This window comes from Muscardinus avellanarius (assembly GCF_963383645.1).
Source record: "Muscardinus avellanarius genome assembly, chromosome: 5".
Classification (NCBI taxonomy): domain Eukaryota; kingdom Metazoa; phylum Chordata; class Mammalia; order Rodentia; family Gliridae; genus Muscardinus; species Muscardinus avellanarius.
Genome location: NC_137790.1, coordinates 134,501,061 through 134,517,540, shown reverse-complemented (window position 1 = coordinate 134,517,540; position 16,480 = coordinate 134,501,061). Strand labels below are relative to the sequence as shown.

General features: G+C 46.6%; 1 protein-coding gene across 2 annotated transcripts in view; it reads left to right on the top strand.

Moving 5' to 3' along the window:
* PPP2R3A (protein phosphatase 2 regulatory subunit B''alpha) overlaps positions 1–15,583 on the top strand; it is a gene marked incomplete at both ends in the record, with an annotated part of 116,915 nt that extends 101,332 nt beyond the window's left edge. For both annotated transcript variants that reach the window (XM_080696238.1, XM_080696239.1), the window contains one exon: positions 15,457–15,583. In XM_080696238.1, coding sequence (XP_080552364.1) covers positions 15,457–15,583 — 127 coding nt within the window. The remainder of the gene's footprint in view (positions 1–15,456) is intronic.
* Between the last annotated feature and the right edge of the window lie 897 nt (positions 15,584–16,480).

Genomic DNA, 16,480 nt, shown 5'->3' with positions numbered 1-16,480 from the left:
GGTTTAAGAGACCCTGTTTCCAAATAAAAATATAAAATAGGTCTGGGAGTGGGAGTGTAGGTGGAAGGTAGAAGGGTTCCATCCCCAGTAACAAAAAAAAAAAAAAGAAGAAGAAGAAAAAGTAGGCTGAGGATGTAGGTGGAAGGTAGAATGCCCCTGCGTTTAATTCCCAGTACCACAAAGAAATTTTTTCAATTATGGAATTAACACAACAACCAAAAAATAACAAAGATTGAATATAAAATAAGTTAAAACTTCTTTCAAAAGCTGTCCTGATCACATCAGATTTCTATGCAAAAAAAAAAAAAATTTTTTTTTTCTTAAAAAGAGGGTTGAAGCCAGGCGTGGTGGCACACCCAGCTTGGGAGGCAAAGACAGGAGGATCGCGCAGGTTTGAAGCCAGCCACGCTGGCTTCAGAGACCCTGTTTCCAAATAAAAGGTATAAAAAATGGTCTGGGAGTGTAGCCTGGAGGTAGAAGGGTTTCCAGGAACCCCAGCACCACAAAAAGAAAAAAAAGAGGGTTGGACCAGGCATGGTGATGCACTCTTGTAATCCCAGCATTCAGGAGGCTGAGACAGGAGGATCGCGGTTCGCAGACAGCCTCAGCTAGTGAGACCCTTTGCAACTCAGTGAACCCTGTTTCAAAATAAAAACTAAAAAATAGGGCTGGGGGTGTAGCTTGGAGGTACAGTGCCCCTGGGTTCCATCAACCAGTACAGCAAAAAAAAAAAAAAAAAAAAAAAAAAAGGGTTGAGACCTATTATTTGCAGACATAATAAACAACATTACCTGAAAATAGATTTTAAAAATCCTTTATGGTTTATGTCCATAGTCCACTCACAGAATACATGTATACATGTTAGGCTACAAACAAAACATCTAAAACTTAGCAGCTTCTGATTTCAAGAAGGCAGACTGAGCCGGGCGTGGTGGCGCACGCTCGCACAGGTTCGAAGCCAGCCACACTGGCTTAGGAGACCCTGTTTCTCAAATATAAAGAAGTATAAAATAAGTCTGGGAGTGTATCCTGGAGTTAGAAGGGCTTCCAGGAACCCCAGTACCACCAAAAAAAAAAAAAAGAAGGAGGAGGAGGAAGAGGAGGAGGAGGAGGAGAAGAGAAGGAGGAGGAGGAGAAAGAGGAGGAGGAGGAGAAGAAGAGGAGGAGAAGGAGGAGAAGAGAAGGAGGAGGAGGTGAAGGAGGAGGAGGAGGAGGAGGAGGAGGAGGAGGAGGAGGAGGAGGACTGAATGTGAGCTCTAATACTCAGTCTCTAGACCACGTAAGAAGAAACAGAGCACCATCTACAGAAGAGAAACTGAGTGGACCACTAGAGAAAGGAAGCAGGGTCAGAATAAAGCCTGCAGACTAGATTCTTTGTAACAGAATACAAAAGATAATTGTTAGGGCAGCCATACCTAAATTGGGGTGAAACCTAGAGTGAGCAGCAGCGCCAGGTAGGTCACCAGGTAGCGCCGGGCGGCCCCGCGCTGTGACCCCACTCTCAGAAACGCTGGCTTGTGCGCCTTGCTGGGCAGCCAGTGCCCACGGGCAGCTCCAGCTACCGCCGCATCTCACCGCACAGAAAGTGGCGCTCAGCAGGTGAGAGCAGGCGGGACGGCGGCCACAGTGAGACAGCAGAGTGTGCTCAGGTCTTCAGAGGAGTAGAGAGAGAGCCACACTCGGGAAGCAAGGCCACACCATCTTGGAAATGGGGAAAACAGTGCAAAATGGAGTCGTTACACTGAATAGAATGGAGACAGCTGAAAAGATGTTTGATTCTGGATATTGATTGGAAAACTAGAGCACAACGTCCTCTCAGAAAGCAACAGAAATAATAGCCAATAACTCTGAATTTTAGCTTTCTTTTCTTTTTTTTTTTTTTTTTTTGTACTAGGTGTGAACCCAGGGGATCTTCTACCTCCAGGCTGTACTCCCAGACCTATTTTATACTTTATTTGGAAACAGGGTCTCACTGAGTTGCTGAGAGCCTCACTGAGTAGCTGAGGCTGGCTTCGAACCCGTGCGATCCTCCTGTCTCAGCCTCCCAAGCGTGGGGATTACAGGCGTGCGCCACCACGCCTGGCAGAATTTTAGCTATTTAAATAAAAAGACACATAAAGGTAATAATGTTTTTTCTGGCTAGGACATAAATACTTAAGATTTTAAAAAAGGTCTCGGTTATCACTACTCAGAAAACAGTATGTAAGCAAATGCATGTTGCTCTTTTCTAACAAAACTTTATTAGACACTGAAATATTCATTTCATATTATTTTGATATCACAAAAAATTATTTTGATTTTTTCCCAAATCTAAAAAGGAAAGTATTCTTAGCTCACAGGTTGAACCAAAACAGGTGGTAGAACAGATTGGACCACAGACCGTAGCCTGTCGACCCCAGCACAGAGTGAGCATTCAGAACACAAAGAATAGACAGCTAGAAATCTACCAGATGGGAAAAATAGTGACTATTAGAAGATATTATTTAAGGACGCAGAGTCACTTTGGGTCCAGAATTGTGTATCTACTCAAATAGAGGACCAAATAAAGATATTTTCAGATCCTCAGATGCAAAATGTTTACCTCCCACCAACAGTTTCTGAAAGATATATGATACCAAGAAATTAATAGAAGCCAGATGTGGTGGCACAGGCCTATAAACCCGGTACTTGGGATCACAGGTTCATGGACAGCCCCAGCAACTCAGTGAGGCTCTCAGCAACTTAGCAAGACTCAGTTTCAAAATAAAAAATAGGGCTGGGGATATATCTCAGAGGTAGATTGCCCCTGGGCTTAGGTCCCAGCAACACACACATACAGGAGATAAATAGATCCTAGAGGAAATTATGGGATGCCAGAGACAGGGTGCACTCAAGAATATAGCTCAGCGGCTTGGCATTTGTGAGGGTGCAAGGACCTAGGTTCATGCTCCAGCACGAAAAAGACAGTCATGTGCAGTGAAAGCAGCCTGATTTATTTTTAGAACTAGAGGATTGATCGTATCTACTGTTAATATAAGAGGACAAAGGAGTTGAATGGTTCTTATCCTTATTAGAGGGTCATATTAGATTACAGATGCTGATACATTTATATTTCTCTAACAGTGGACAAATATAACTCAAAATATAAGGCCAGTGCCTAGACAACAAAGAGTAAAGTAGAAAGTTTTCAAATCAGTATTAGAAAAGGATAATCAATTATTAACCGGAAAAACCTAGATGAGGAAAAGTCAGTATAGAAAACACAAACGTGTTTGCCAGTCAGGTGTGTGCACGTGTGCTGCATTAAACACGGGCCTGTGCCACTGAGCCATATTCCCAACCCACTTACTCGGTGGCTAGTAACCGCAACTCAACTCAAATTGACAAGCAGAAAAAAAGGCATAAATAAAAAGAAAATTGGCCTACAGAGCTGAAAAGTCCAAGGGCAGGAGGTGAGACGGTCTCAGCTGCGCTGCTGTTCCACCATCTTCCTTCTGGGCGAGTTGTTCGCGTGTGATGGCCAGGTCAGCCTCGAGGTCAGTCTTCCTCTAGAGTGCACAGAAGCCCGGCCTCATGCCAGTTTAGTTCTGTGTGGCTTGGTTTGGGCTTCCTGAACCAGCTCCTGAAAGTTAGGTCTAGAATCAACGTGGACAGGGTCGAGTCCATTTTCACACCATATGTTTTCCCAGGTGAAAAAGAAAATATGGCCAAAAAAGGGGGTTTGCTATACAGATGCAGGAGCAGTAGATAAATAGCTGCTGTAGGAAGAAGGGACACAAGGGGAAAGCACAGGACGAAGGCCCACAACGGGTCCAGGGCGGGGCCCGGCCACCAGGCTGTAGCTGGTGAACCTCCAGCTGTGTTTTATACTGTTCTTTAGTCACACAAAGGGACGTCACAAGAAGAAATGGCGCAGAGCTGTTACCAGACATCAGAATCCAGAGCTTCAGTACAGGGAACATACAAAGCACCTGCTACAAACACAACGACGACTTGACAGTCCAGTCACAGACATGGCAAATCAGGCCAAAAGAGAGCATAGGTCACACACACAGCAAACCTCATCCCATAGAGGTGCTCAAAAGTATACTTGATACCCCAGAAATACGTGGGAATAGTACCTAAGTCTTTGTTTTCTGTGGTGCAGGGATGGAACCCGGGGGCATTCTACCTCCAAGCTATACCCCCAGTCTTATTTTTTTGTTATTTATTTATTTATTTATTTATTTATTTATTTATTGGGTGGTACTGGGAGTGGAACCCAGAGGCTTTCTACCTCCGGGCTACACTCCCAGACCTATGTTATACTTTATTTTGAAACAGGGTCTCACTAAGTTGCTGAGAGCCTCACTCAGTAGCTGAGGCTGGCTTTAAACCTGTGTGATTCTCTTGTCTCAGCCTCCCAAGCGCGGGGGTGTGTGCCACCACACGTGGCTTATTCTTTATTTTGAAACGATCTTACTGAGTTGCAAAGGGCCTCACTAAGTAGCTGAGGCTGTAGGTGAACCCCGATCCTTTTATTTCAGATTTCAGCCTCCCAAATGCTGGGATTAGCATGCACCACCACACTGGTTTTTTATTCTTTATTTTGAAACAAGGTCTAAGTTGCAGAGAGTCTCCTGTCTCAGCCCCCCAAATACTGGGATTATAAGCATGTACCACCACCCCTGGCTTCTTGAATACTTTTTTTTTTTTTTTTTTTTTTTTTTTTGTGGTACTGGGATTCCTGGAAGCCCTTCTACCTCCAGGCTACATTCCCAGGCCTGTTTTTATAATTTTTTTTTTTTTAATTTTGGAAACAGGGTCTCTTAAGCCATTGTGGCCCTGCCCCTGCAACCTGGACAGGTTTGCCTGGTCTCTCCGTTCACATTAGTGAAATGCGGATAAAACTCCTAATTCATGCAGCTGTGGCCACTGAGTTTATAAAGTTTATTAATGAAGTGAGTTTGTGTATACCATGTGACAGTGCTTGTACAGTTTCTACACTGTTGAGGAATAAATAGCCTCTACTTGTGAGGGCTATTTATAGGGTTCTTCCTTAGTCACCCTGGGAGGACGGTGGAGGTTCTGGTGTCCTGGGGAGAGTTCGAGAGGTCCCAGTGCAGCAGTTCTGAAGGGAAGAGGACGGCAAGAGAGGCAGACAGGAGAACCCGTGAGACCAGACCTGGGGGTGCAGCGCCAGCGCCACTCCAGAGCCAGCGAGCCTCCGCGGCAAGCTGTGGTCCTCGCGGCCAGCCTTCACGCGCTGCACAGGAGCTGGTGGAAATCGGGGGCCTTAATGCCAGCCGTCATTTCCCTTGGCCTCACACACAAGGGAGATCTTGAGGCAGGGATGGGGGTATTTTTATCAACCATTAGCAGCTCTATAAGAGTAACTGACTGGCAGCCTAAGTGAGTGAGGATGAGCCTCACGGGCCTTCCTGGCAGCAGGAAGGGATGCCGCGGAGTTCCCAGCACACCCAGCTGCTGCGCTGACCCTGCAGCCACTCGCTATTGTGCCCGCTTCCACCAAAGTCATTACGATTGTCCTGAGTCGCCGGGGCTCATCTGATCTCAGAAGCTAAGCAGGGCCAGGTTATATTTAGACAGGAGACCACCTAGGAACACTGGGTGCTGTAATCTTAGCCAGGCGCCAGGTTCAAAGCCAGCCGTTTCAAAATAAAAAAAGAAATGGTAGCTCAGAGGTGAAATGCCTCTGGTTTCAATCCCCAGTAACACACACATAGACACATACACACACACACACACACACACACACACACACACACACCTGTTAAGTGCCTACTACTTAGTGTAAATTCACCATTTTGAATGTCTTGAAATAAATGAAATCACAAAGAATCACAACAGAATGTCAGTTCTCCCCAAACTCATCTACAGAACCCAGTTTCTATCAAAGTCCCAGCAGACTTTTGTTGTAGAAATGTTAAACCCATTCTAAAACTTTATTTAGAAATGAGAAGTACCTAGAATTGCCAAAACAGCTTAAAAACAATACCGTTGAAGGACTGGGCTGATTTCAGAACTCCCCTCTGGCGAGGGGATGCGAGTCGGTGTAGAGGGCTTGCCTGGGCTCTCTCTCCCAGCCCTGCTAAAGGAAAATTACCATGAGGCAGAAAGTCACCGAGACACTGTAAAGTGGTAAGTAGGCATCTAAACCAACGAAATACTCCAGGAATGGAAACTCACAGATGGCAACCCAAAGGAATGGGGTAGTCTTTTCAAAAATAATTCTGATATAATTAGATATCTATGTGGAAAAAAAACTTCAGTCCATATTTCATTTTACAAAATAAACTCAGGATGGATCATAAACCTAAATAAAGGCAGTAAAACTATAAAGCTTCTAGAGTAGAACAGGAAAGATAATGGAAGGAACTAGGGATTGAACCCAGCAGTGCTTGTGTTTGCCTCTAAGCTGCATCCCTGCTTTTTTTTTTTTCAGTACTAGGGATGGAACCAGGGGACTTCTGCCTCCTAGATACACCCCAGCCCTATTTTTATCCTTCATTTTGAAATAGGGTCTCACTAAGTTACAACGGGCATCACTAAGTAGCTGAGGCTGTCCTTGAACTGTGATCCTCCTATCTCAGCCTCCGATATGCTGGGATTACAAGTGTGTATGTACCACCCCGGCCGGCTCCATGATATTCTTTGTAGTCTTTTTTTTTTTTTTTTTTTTTTGGTGGTACTGGGGTTCCTGGACCTCCAGGCTACACTCCCAGACCTATTTTTACATTTTTATTTGGAAACAGGGTCTCCTAAGCCAGCGCGCGCGGCTGGCTTCGAACCTGCGCGATCCTCCTGTCTCTGCCTCCCAAGCGCAGGGATTACAAGCGTGCGCCACCATGCCCGGCCCATGATATTCTTAAGAAACTAAGACCTGCAATAATTATAAAGGATTGGAAGGCAGAGACATGAGGATGGCAAGATTGAGACCAGCCTCAACAACTCCACAAAGCAGCAAGAACCTGTTTCTAAAACGAAAATTTAGCCCGGCGTGGAGACCCTGTTTCCAAAAAAAAAAGTAAAAATAGGTCTGGGAGTGTAGCCCGGAGGTAGAAGGGCTTCCAGGAACCCCAGTACCACCAAAAAAAAAAAAAAAAAGGACTGGGCATGCTGGACCCTCACTTGTAATCCCAATACTTGGGAGGCTGAGACTGGAAGATCGCAGATTCCTGGCCACCCTCAGCTATCTAGTAAGGCCCTCTGTGACTCAGTGAGACCCTGCTTCAAAATAAAGAATAAAAAATAGGACTGAGGGTGTAGCTCAGAGAATGTCCCTGGTTCCATCTCCAGTACCACACACACACAAAAAAAAGGGCCGGACATGGTGGCGCACGCTTGTAATCCCCGCGCTTGGGAGGCTGAGACAGGAGGATCACGCAGGTTCAAAGCCAGCCTCAGCTACTTAGTGAGACCCTGTTTCCAAATAAAATATAAAATGGGTCTGGGAGTATAGCCCAGAGGTAGAAAGCCTCTGGGTTCCACCCCCAGTACCACACAAAAAAAGGGTGTTACTCAGAGGTAGAATGCCCTGGGTTCAACCCCTAAAACAGCAATGTATGTGTTTATATTGGAATATAAGGACTGAAAGAGAAAGTTAACAGGAATATTTCAAAACATAAGTTTTGTACAATGCTCAGTAAACAGCTTTTATATAGACCTTAAGTCAATGATATGTTTTCACATTCAATAAAACAAAGGCCATTTTTAATTTATTTTAACAAATAATTACTGGTGCCTACTCTGCCAGGCTTGCTGCTTGGTAATAAAATTGTTCCTCTTCCTTTAAGGTCAAACTTTAGTTTATTTGGCCCATTTTTATGCTGTTGACATACGTAATAGAAAACTGATCACTCATGACTAAAAATTAGATCCTTCAGCTATCAAAAATGAAGGGGAAGCCAGGCATGGTGGCGCACACTTGTAATCCCAGTACTGCAAAGGCTGAAGCAGGCATGGTAGCACAGGCCAGTAATCCCAGTACTTGGAAGACTAAGACAGGAGGATCAGAAATTCAAGGCCAGTCTCAGCAATTTGCCAACTTAGACCCTATTTCAAAATAAAACAGGGCTGGGGGGGGGGCTCAGAGGTAGACTGTCCCTGGGCTCAACCCGCAGTACAAAAAGGAAAGCAAAGCAAAGACAGGCATGGTGGCACACACCTGTAACTCCAGTGCCTGGGAAGCTGAGACAGGATCACAAGTTCGGGGACAGCCTCAACAACATAGCGAGACTGCAGCCCAGTGACACCGTTTTATTTATTTTTTATTTTTTATTTTTATTTTTTAGTGGTACTGGGGTTCCTGGAACCCCTTCTACCTCCGGGCTACACTCCCAGACCTATTTTTTATATTTTCATTTGGAAACAGGGTCTCCTAAGCCAGAGAGGCCGGCTTCAAGCCTGCGCGATCCTTCTGTCTCCGCCTCCCAAGCAGGGGGATTACAAGCGTGCAACACTACACCTGGTGAGACCCTGTTTTAAAAGAAAGGATAAAAATAGGGCTGGGGTGTAGCTCAGAGGTAGAATGCCCCTGGGTTCAATTTCCAGTACCAAAAAAAGAGAAAAACAGGATGGGGGGCAACTTTTTGCAGCAGGAATGCAGATAGTATATACTAGGAAACTTACAAGAATTGAAAGGAAAGATATTCTAGACACCAGGCCTTGAGGAAATTCAGTGCGCCAAATACCCAGCGTACACAGGGTTTCGCTTAGTCCAGTTTGTTTAGATGGCTTAGAATATGTGGCTTTGCTTTTGTTTGCTGGCTTGTTCTCTTAGTACCAAGGACAGGCATTCTACCTCACAGCTACACTCCTAACACTATTTTATTTTTTATTTGAAAAATAGGGTCTAGGTTGCTGAGGGCCTTGCTAAACTGCTGGGGCTGGCCGTGAACCTAGGGTCCTCCTCTCAGCCTCCCAAGCACTGGGATTACAGGACAGGAGTGCACCACCATGCCTGGGGCTAGGATATGTTTTGATTTTGTGGAGTTTTTTCGTTTTATTTTTGTGTGTGTGGTACTGGGGATTGAATCCAGGGACATTCTACGTCTGAGCTACACTCCCAGCCCTATTTTTATTAGTTATTTTTGTGTCAGGATCTCACTAAGCTGCAGAGGGCCTAAGTAGCTGAAACTGGCTACGAATCTGTGATCCTCCTGTCTCAGCCTCCCAAGTACTGGGATTACAAACGGGTGCCACCACGCCTGGCTTTAGGATATGTTTTTAATATAAAGATAAGTTGGATGTGGCAGAAGGTTGAGATGGGAGGATCACAGTTTTGAATTGATGAGACTCTCATTAACCTAGTGAGGCGTTTTTTTTCAGTTCTGGGGATGGAACCCAGAGGCATTGTACCTCCGAGCTACACCCCCAGCCCTAGTTTTTAGTTTGTTTTTAGTTTATTTTTGAAACAGGGTCTGAGTTGCAAAGGGCCTCACTAAGTAGCTAAGGCTGTCCACAAACCGCAATCCTCCTGTCTCAGCCTCCCGAATGCTGGGATTACAAGGGTACGCCACCACGCCCAGCTAGTGAGACCCTCTTTCAAATAAAAATAAAATAGGGCTGGGGTATGGCTCAGAGGTACAATACCCCTGGGTTCAACCCTTAATACATACATAACAGGCATACGTACATACATGTATACACCACATACATATTACATAGAAGTATATAAAAATTCACATACTGCTTTTTTGTGTGTGTGTGTCAGAACTGGGGATTGAACCCAGGGGCACTCTACCTCCAAGCTACACCCCCAGCCCTATTTTTTATTCTTTATTTTTTAAATGGTCTCACTAAGCTGCACAGGGCCTTGCTAAGTAGCTGATGCTGGCTTCGAACCCGCAATGCTCCTATCTCAGCTTCCCAAGGACTGGGATCACAAACATGCACCACACCCAGCTCACACTGATCATTCTAAAGTGTTATACCTAGCATTTTATTCTGTGCCTATGACCATGTCTTAGATTTCCCTAAGATGCCCTGAATCAAATATTCTATCTCCATAAACAGTCAGAATCCCAGAGTGGCCCCAGAATCAAGCCACAGCTTCCAGACGCCTTTCTCACACTGCAGGCCTTTCTCACACTGCAGGCCAGGCATCCCCACTTGTGTCTTGATGTATTTCCACCCCGGGAATCGTTTTTTTTTTTTTTTTTTCTCATGGTACTGGGGATTGAACCCAGGGGCATTCTTCCTCCAAGCTACCCCCGGCCTATTTTGTGTGTGTGTGTGTGTGTGTGTGTGTGTGTGTGTGTGTGTGTGTGTGTGTATGTACCTGGGCATGGAACCCAGGGACCTTCTACCTCCAGGCTATACTCCCAGACCTGTTTTATATTTTTATTTGGAAACAGGGTCTCACTAAGGTGCTGAGAGCCTCACTAAGTAGCTGAGGCTGGCTTCAAACCATGTAGTCCTCCGGTCTCAGCCTCCCAAGTGCTGGGATTACAAGCGTGCGCCACCACGCCCAGCTTATTATTATTCTTTATTTTGAAACAGGGTCTGAGTTGCAAAGGACCTCACAAATTGGCTGAGGCTGGCTAGAGATCCTCCTGTCCAGCCTCCCAAATGCTGGGATTACAAGCGTGCGCCACCATGCCTCGTTTACCCCAGGAATCTTAACAGGTTAATACTTTTGCTCAGAAATTGCTTATCTGAAGGAGGAAACTTATTTAAGGAAACAGGTTCTAAATTGCTGGCAGATTACATGTGCCATTATTTTCCTTTATGCTAAAAGCAGTATGCTAAGGAATCTGTTCTATGATTTCTAACAAGTTGTGAGCCTCTGGATTTTGCTTCAAGCCTCTGACCCCTCTGTTCATTCAAAAATGGCCAGAGAACACCTCAGAAAATAATCTTCATTTGATGCCGGGTGTTCATACACAGTATGCACTTTGCAGGAACATTCTCCTAGGACTGTGGAATAAGAATCCTGTCTTAATATTCTTGTGAAGCACTCTAGAGCTACTGGGGAAAAGTGGAGTTTAGAAAGAGAGGGTGCAGAAACCATCCTGATGTCACTTAAGTCAGATCTGTGACAGCCTCGATCTTAATCTGCGCTCCGAAGACCCTGGAGAACTGGACAGTATGTAACCTCACTCCTGACTGACCGTCCTGGGCTACAGGTCACCGGGATTGCTCAGGGTTCAAATGAAGATGATTAGTAGTAGTAGTAGTAGTAGTAGTAGTAGTAGTAGTAGTAGTAGTACTGGGGATGAAAACCAGAAGCATTCTACCTCCGAGCTACACCCCCAGCCCTATTTTTATTCTTTTTATTTTGAAACAGGGTCTCACTGAGTTGCAAGGGCCTCACTAAGTAGTAGCTGAGGCTGACCACGAACCTGTGATCCTCCTGTCAGCCTCCCAAGTACTAAGATGACAAGCGTGTGCCACCACGCTTGGCTCCCACTGACTCTAAAAGATTATTTTGCTAGCCAGGCGTGGTGGCACAGGCTTGAAATCCCAGTACTTGGGAGGTTGAGACAGGAAGATCGCAGGTTTGTGGCCAGCCTTAGCAACTACTTAGTGAGGCCGTTTGCAACTCAGTAAGACGCTGTTTCAAATAAAGAATAAAAAGCAGGGCTGGGGATATAGCTCAGAAGTAGAATGCCCCTGGGTTCCTTCCCCAGTACCACAAAAAGTAAAAAGATTATTTTGCTGTATCAGTAGAGGTGCAATAGAGAGAAATAAGCCATTGTGGGCACTTAACTAAAAGATGGTGGTAGCTAAGGAGCAACCAGCAGATTTTTAAGTGACATCTCAGGCGCAGAGAAGGGAACCCAGGCAACTGCGGACCAGGTGTGCTGGGCGCGGTCGCCAGCGGACTGTGGAGAACTGCAACCCAGGTCCTTGGGAGGCTGAGACAAAAGGACGGCAGGCTCAAGGCCAGCGTGTGGTGACCTAGCAAGACCCTGTTCCAAGATAAATAAAATAGGACTGGGGGGTAGAACTCAGTAGTAGAACACCCCAGGTTTCAGCCCCCAGTATCCCCAAAAAATAATAAAAACACAAGTACTGTGGCATCTTAACGCCAAGGCCGTAACCATTCCAGCTGGTTAAGAGCCTGATAAGACAGCAGCAAAGGGGATGTGGCGAGATGAGGGCAAGACCACTTGTTAGACTACTGTAGGGCCGGGCGCGTGGCGCGCGCTGGTAACCCCAGCATTCAGGAGGCTGAGACAGGAGGATCGCGGTTTGCAGCCAGCCTCAGCTACTTAGTGAGGCAGTGAGACCCTGTCTCAAAATAAAGAATAAAAACTAGGGCTGGGGTGCAGCTCTGAGGTAGAAAGTCCCTGAGTTCCATTCCCAGTACCGCAAAAAAAAAAAAAAAAAAAAAAAAAAAAAAACCTATTGTAGAATCCAAGCCAGGCAGCCGGGGGCCCTGGCCCGCGGCAGTGCACCCGGGACAAGCAGTGGGCGGCACTGGGGACGGTACCAGCCTGATAGAAAGCCGGGCTGGGGTAGCTGAGCTGGGTCTGCAGCGAGACCGGCCCTGGAGGCCAAGGTTGCCGGGGGAGTCTGGCCCAGGCGCCCCAGCTGCGCTGTCTGGCACATAGTAGCAGGTGTAGCAGCCCCCAGCCTCTTTGACAGGTGTTCTAAGCTGACCGGCTGGCCCCAGCCTGCCACACTCCTGCCGCATCCTCTGAGCGCTGCTGTGCCCAGCTTTGTCATTTTTCTCAATTCACAAATGACACACAAAATCATGGTAACTATAACCCCCAAATTAGGGTTAGGTGTAATTGTTTCAGCAAGCCCCAGTACTTCATGAAAATACTAGCTCTCTGCCAAGAGTTTATGGGCTGTCATGCCCTCCCTACTCTCCACCTTAGTCCAAGAACTCAGTAGTTGAAAAACTGCTAAGAGTCGCTAAGTAACATGCCCAGAGTGGCCAAACACACGCTGGAACCCAACTTCAGCTCACCCCAAAACTTGTGGTTTAAATATGCTAACACCCTGAGCCAGGCGCAGTGGTGCACACTTGTGACCCTAGCGCTTGGGAGGCTGAGGCAGGAGGATCGCGCAGGTTCAAAGGAGCCTCAGCTACTTAGTGTGTGGCCTGGAGGTGAGACCCCTGGGTTCCGACCCCCTACCACACAATAAAAAATAGTAAAGCTCAGTCCCTGAGCCAGTTCTAGGCGGCCCGGAGGCTGCAGGTGCTGAGGGACGTGTTGGTTCCGGCTCTTTCCTGTTTCTAGCCTTGACTTGGGCTTAGCAGCACTTCAAACATTAAATGAATGAGTCTCCATGCAGACTTAACTCTCGGGCAATGTTTTATTCCTAGACCTGTGCCGAGGTATTTAAATCAGACAGCTTGCAAACAACACAGTGGCGCAAGCCAGGGGAAGGAAGTCCCTTCCATTCCTACAGAAATAAGTCGCAGCTACCACAGTGCATCACCAGCCCCCCCGTATTTGGTACTGAGGCCCATTCTACCTTCAAGCTCCATCTCCAGACTTTTTTTGGGGGGGGGGTACTGAGGCTGGCTGCAAACCACGATCCTGTCTCAGCCTCCCAGGTACTGGGATTACAAGCGTGCACCACCACGCCAGCTCAGAATGAACCTTGCTAACACCTCACTCCTGCCAAATCCAAGTCCCCTTCCTAGTGCCCTACCCAGCATAATCTACTTCCTTTGGAGCCTCAAGGAGAGGGAGAACAGAAACAAATTAATAAAATGTTTTTACAAAATGGTATATACATATATATATATTTTTTGGGGGGGCTGGTCTTGGGATGGAACCCAGGGGCATTTGACCTCCGAGCTACACCCCCTGCCCTATTTTTTATTCTTTATTTTGAAACCAGGTCTCACTAAGTTGCAGAGGGCCTCACCAAGTAGCTGAGGCTGTCCGCGAACTGTGATCCTTCAGTCTCAGTCTCCCGAATGCTGGGATTACAAGCGTGCGCCACCACGCCCAGTTTATAAATAATTTTTGATAGTACAAGCTGTTATTTGTAGGGCACAATTTTCCAAATACCAGGTAAACTTTTCGTGTGTGTGTGTGGGGGGGGTAAATCGGGGACTGAACCCAGGGCCATTCAACCTCTGAGCTGCACCCGGGTCCAGTCTTATATCTACTGAATGGAGGGTGCTGGGATTGCACTCAGGCTTTCTACCTCCAGGCTACACCCCAGCCCTTTGTTTTAGTGCTGGAAAGGGCATTAAGTTGCTGAGGTTAGTCTCAAACCTGTGATCCTCCTGTCTGGGCCTCCCAAGTATTGGGATTACACCGTCACTACCAGAAGTTTTGCCTTTTGTAACCTCTACTGTTCAGAGATGTTTGGGAAGCCAGGCTCGGTGGTACAAACCTGTAGTCCCGGCTGCCGTGGAGGGAGAAGCAATGGGCCCGGGAATCCTAGAGCAGCTAAGTAACAACTCGGCAAGCCACACCTCAAGAAAGCCCAAGGGGTTAAGGCTGTGCTCAGCAGTAGAGTGCTGGCCTTGCACACATGAATTGAGTCTTAGTAGAGCCTTGACTAGGTGCCACCTCCTGGGTACAGCCCCCTCAGCCTCCTCTCCTCACTAAGCCGCCTTGGTACCATTTTTTTACGAAGGACACCATGTCCAGAATTTTCTGCTTAAATGTGTTAGGTCCCTAGTAAAGGGTAAAGGGGCTGAGCCAGTGAAGTCAAGCACCATACTTTTTTCGGTACTGGAGATGGAACCCAGGACATTCTACCTCTGAGCTACACTCTCAGCCCTATTTTTTATTCTTTATTTGAAAGTAGTCTCACTGAATTGCAAAGGGCCACAGCACTAAGTAGTTGAGGCGGTCCTCCAATTGAGATCCTGTCAGTCTCCCAAATGCTGGGATTAAAAGTATGCGCCACCAGGCCACTTTTTTTTTTTTTTTTTTTTTTTTTTTTTTTTTTAGTGGTACTGGGGTTCCTGGAAACCCTTCTACCTCCGGGCTACACTCCCAGACCTATTTTTACATTTTTATTTGGAGACAGGGTCTCTTTAAAAGCCAGGGCGGCTGGCTTGGAACCTGCGCGATCCTCCTGTCTCCGCCTCCCAAGTGCGGGGATTACAAGCGTGCGCCACCACGCCCAGCCAGGCCACTATTCTTTTTTCTTTTTTTGTGGTACTGGGAGTGGAACCCAGGGGTATTCTACCTCTGAACTACATTCCCAGACCTATTTTATATTTGCAAACAGGGTCTGCCTAAGTTGCTGAAAGCCCAAGTAGCTGAGGCTGGCTTTAGACCTTTGTGATCCTCCCGCCTCAGCTCCCAAGTACTGGGATTACAAGACTTTGTTTTGTTTTGGTTTGGTTTCGTACTGGGGATGGAACCCAGGGGCACTCAACCTCCAGCTACACCCCTAGCCCTATTTTTTATTCTTTACTTTGAAACAGGGTCTTATTAAGTTGCAGAGGACCTAAATAGATGAGGCGGCTAAGTAGTTGCCATCCTGACTTCTCCCCAGACCATTATTTCTTAAAATCAACCAACTTTCGCTTCATTCTTTCAGCTCCTTTGAAGATTACGAAGCAGATGAACCTGCTTCTCCCTCTGAATTTGGAAACAAAGGCAATAAGAGAGTCCACTCAAGCCTTCCAGAGAAATGTGGACAGCTCCAGTCAGTGGATGAAGAGTAGCCGGCAGTGTCTGTAAGGAAGATGCGTCTTCTAGTACTTTTTCCCTGTGAAGATGCACCCTAGTTTGCATACTGCTTTTTAAAGGCTTGGTTGCTCCAGCGTGTATCTGCACTAAGAACTTTAAGAAATGTGGTCCAGCAGAGGGTTGTGCGCACACCCAACTAAGGAGACTCCTTCAGCCTGCCTCAGACCCCTTGCAGAGCTTCCCTTGGACGCGAACACAGCAGTGTACCATCAACACGGCCTTCCAGAGGCTGCGAACCAGCGCTCTGCCTCCTGGATATACCGAGCAGCTTGAGGACCGCCACGCAGTTCCCTGCAAAGGGAACTGGCCTCAGTGTTGGGCAGCATCTCCAGGACCCTAAGGGCTCCTATGGAGCCTAGAAACCTTCACTTGCACAAAACTTGAGTCAAAAGATTCTGGAACTTGAAAAAGTAGGAAGGGCCTCCAGAGTGACTTAGCCCTAATATACAGAGGCACTGCCAAAACATCTCAGACTTCTTATATATACTGGAGTCAAAGACCTTGAATGGACCTGGTTTAATGTAATTTCACAATGACCTGCAAACTGCTAGTCACTTTACATCCTCAGGTATTATGACCACTGGGCCTTCTAAGCTCTTGCACCTCCATATCCTGACTGTGGGCCGTATATAAAATCACAAAATTAAAAAAACTTAGGTGGAGCCGAGTATATAAAATTTGACCTATAGTGGGAAACCGCCCTTTCATCTAACCCTTGTAGATAACTGCTGAACACCTGACCTCCCAGGTGGTGGAAGCCCTGCCTCGCTCCAGCACAAGACCTGCTTCAGCACTGCTTTCTGCACTGAGATGAGGCAGTTAAACTCCCGGCCAAACATTATTCCTTACTTCGGTTTTGAAAAGGAACTACT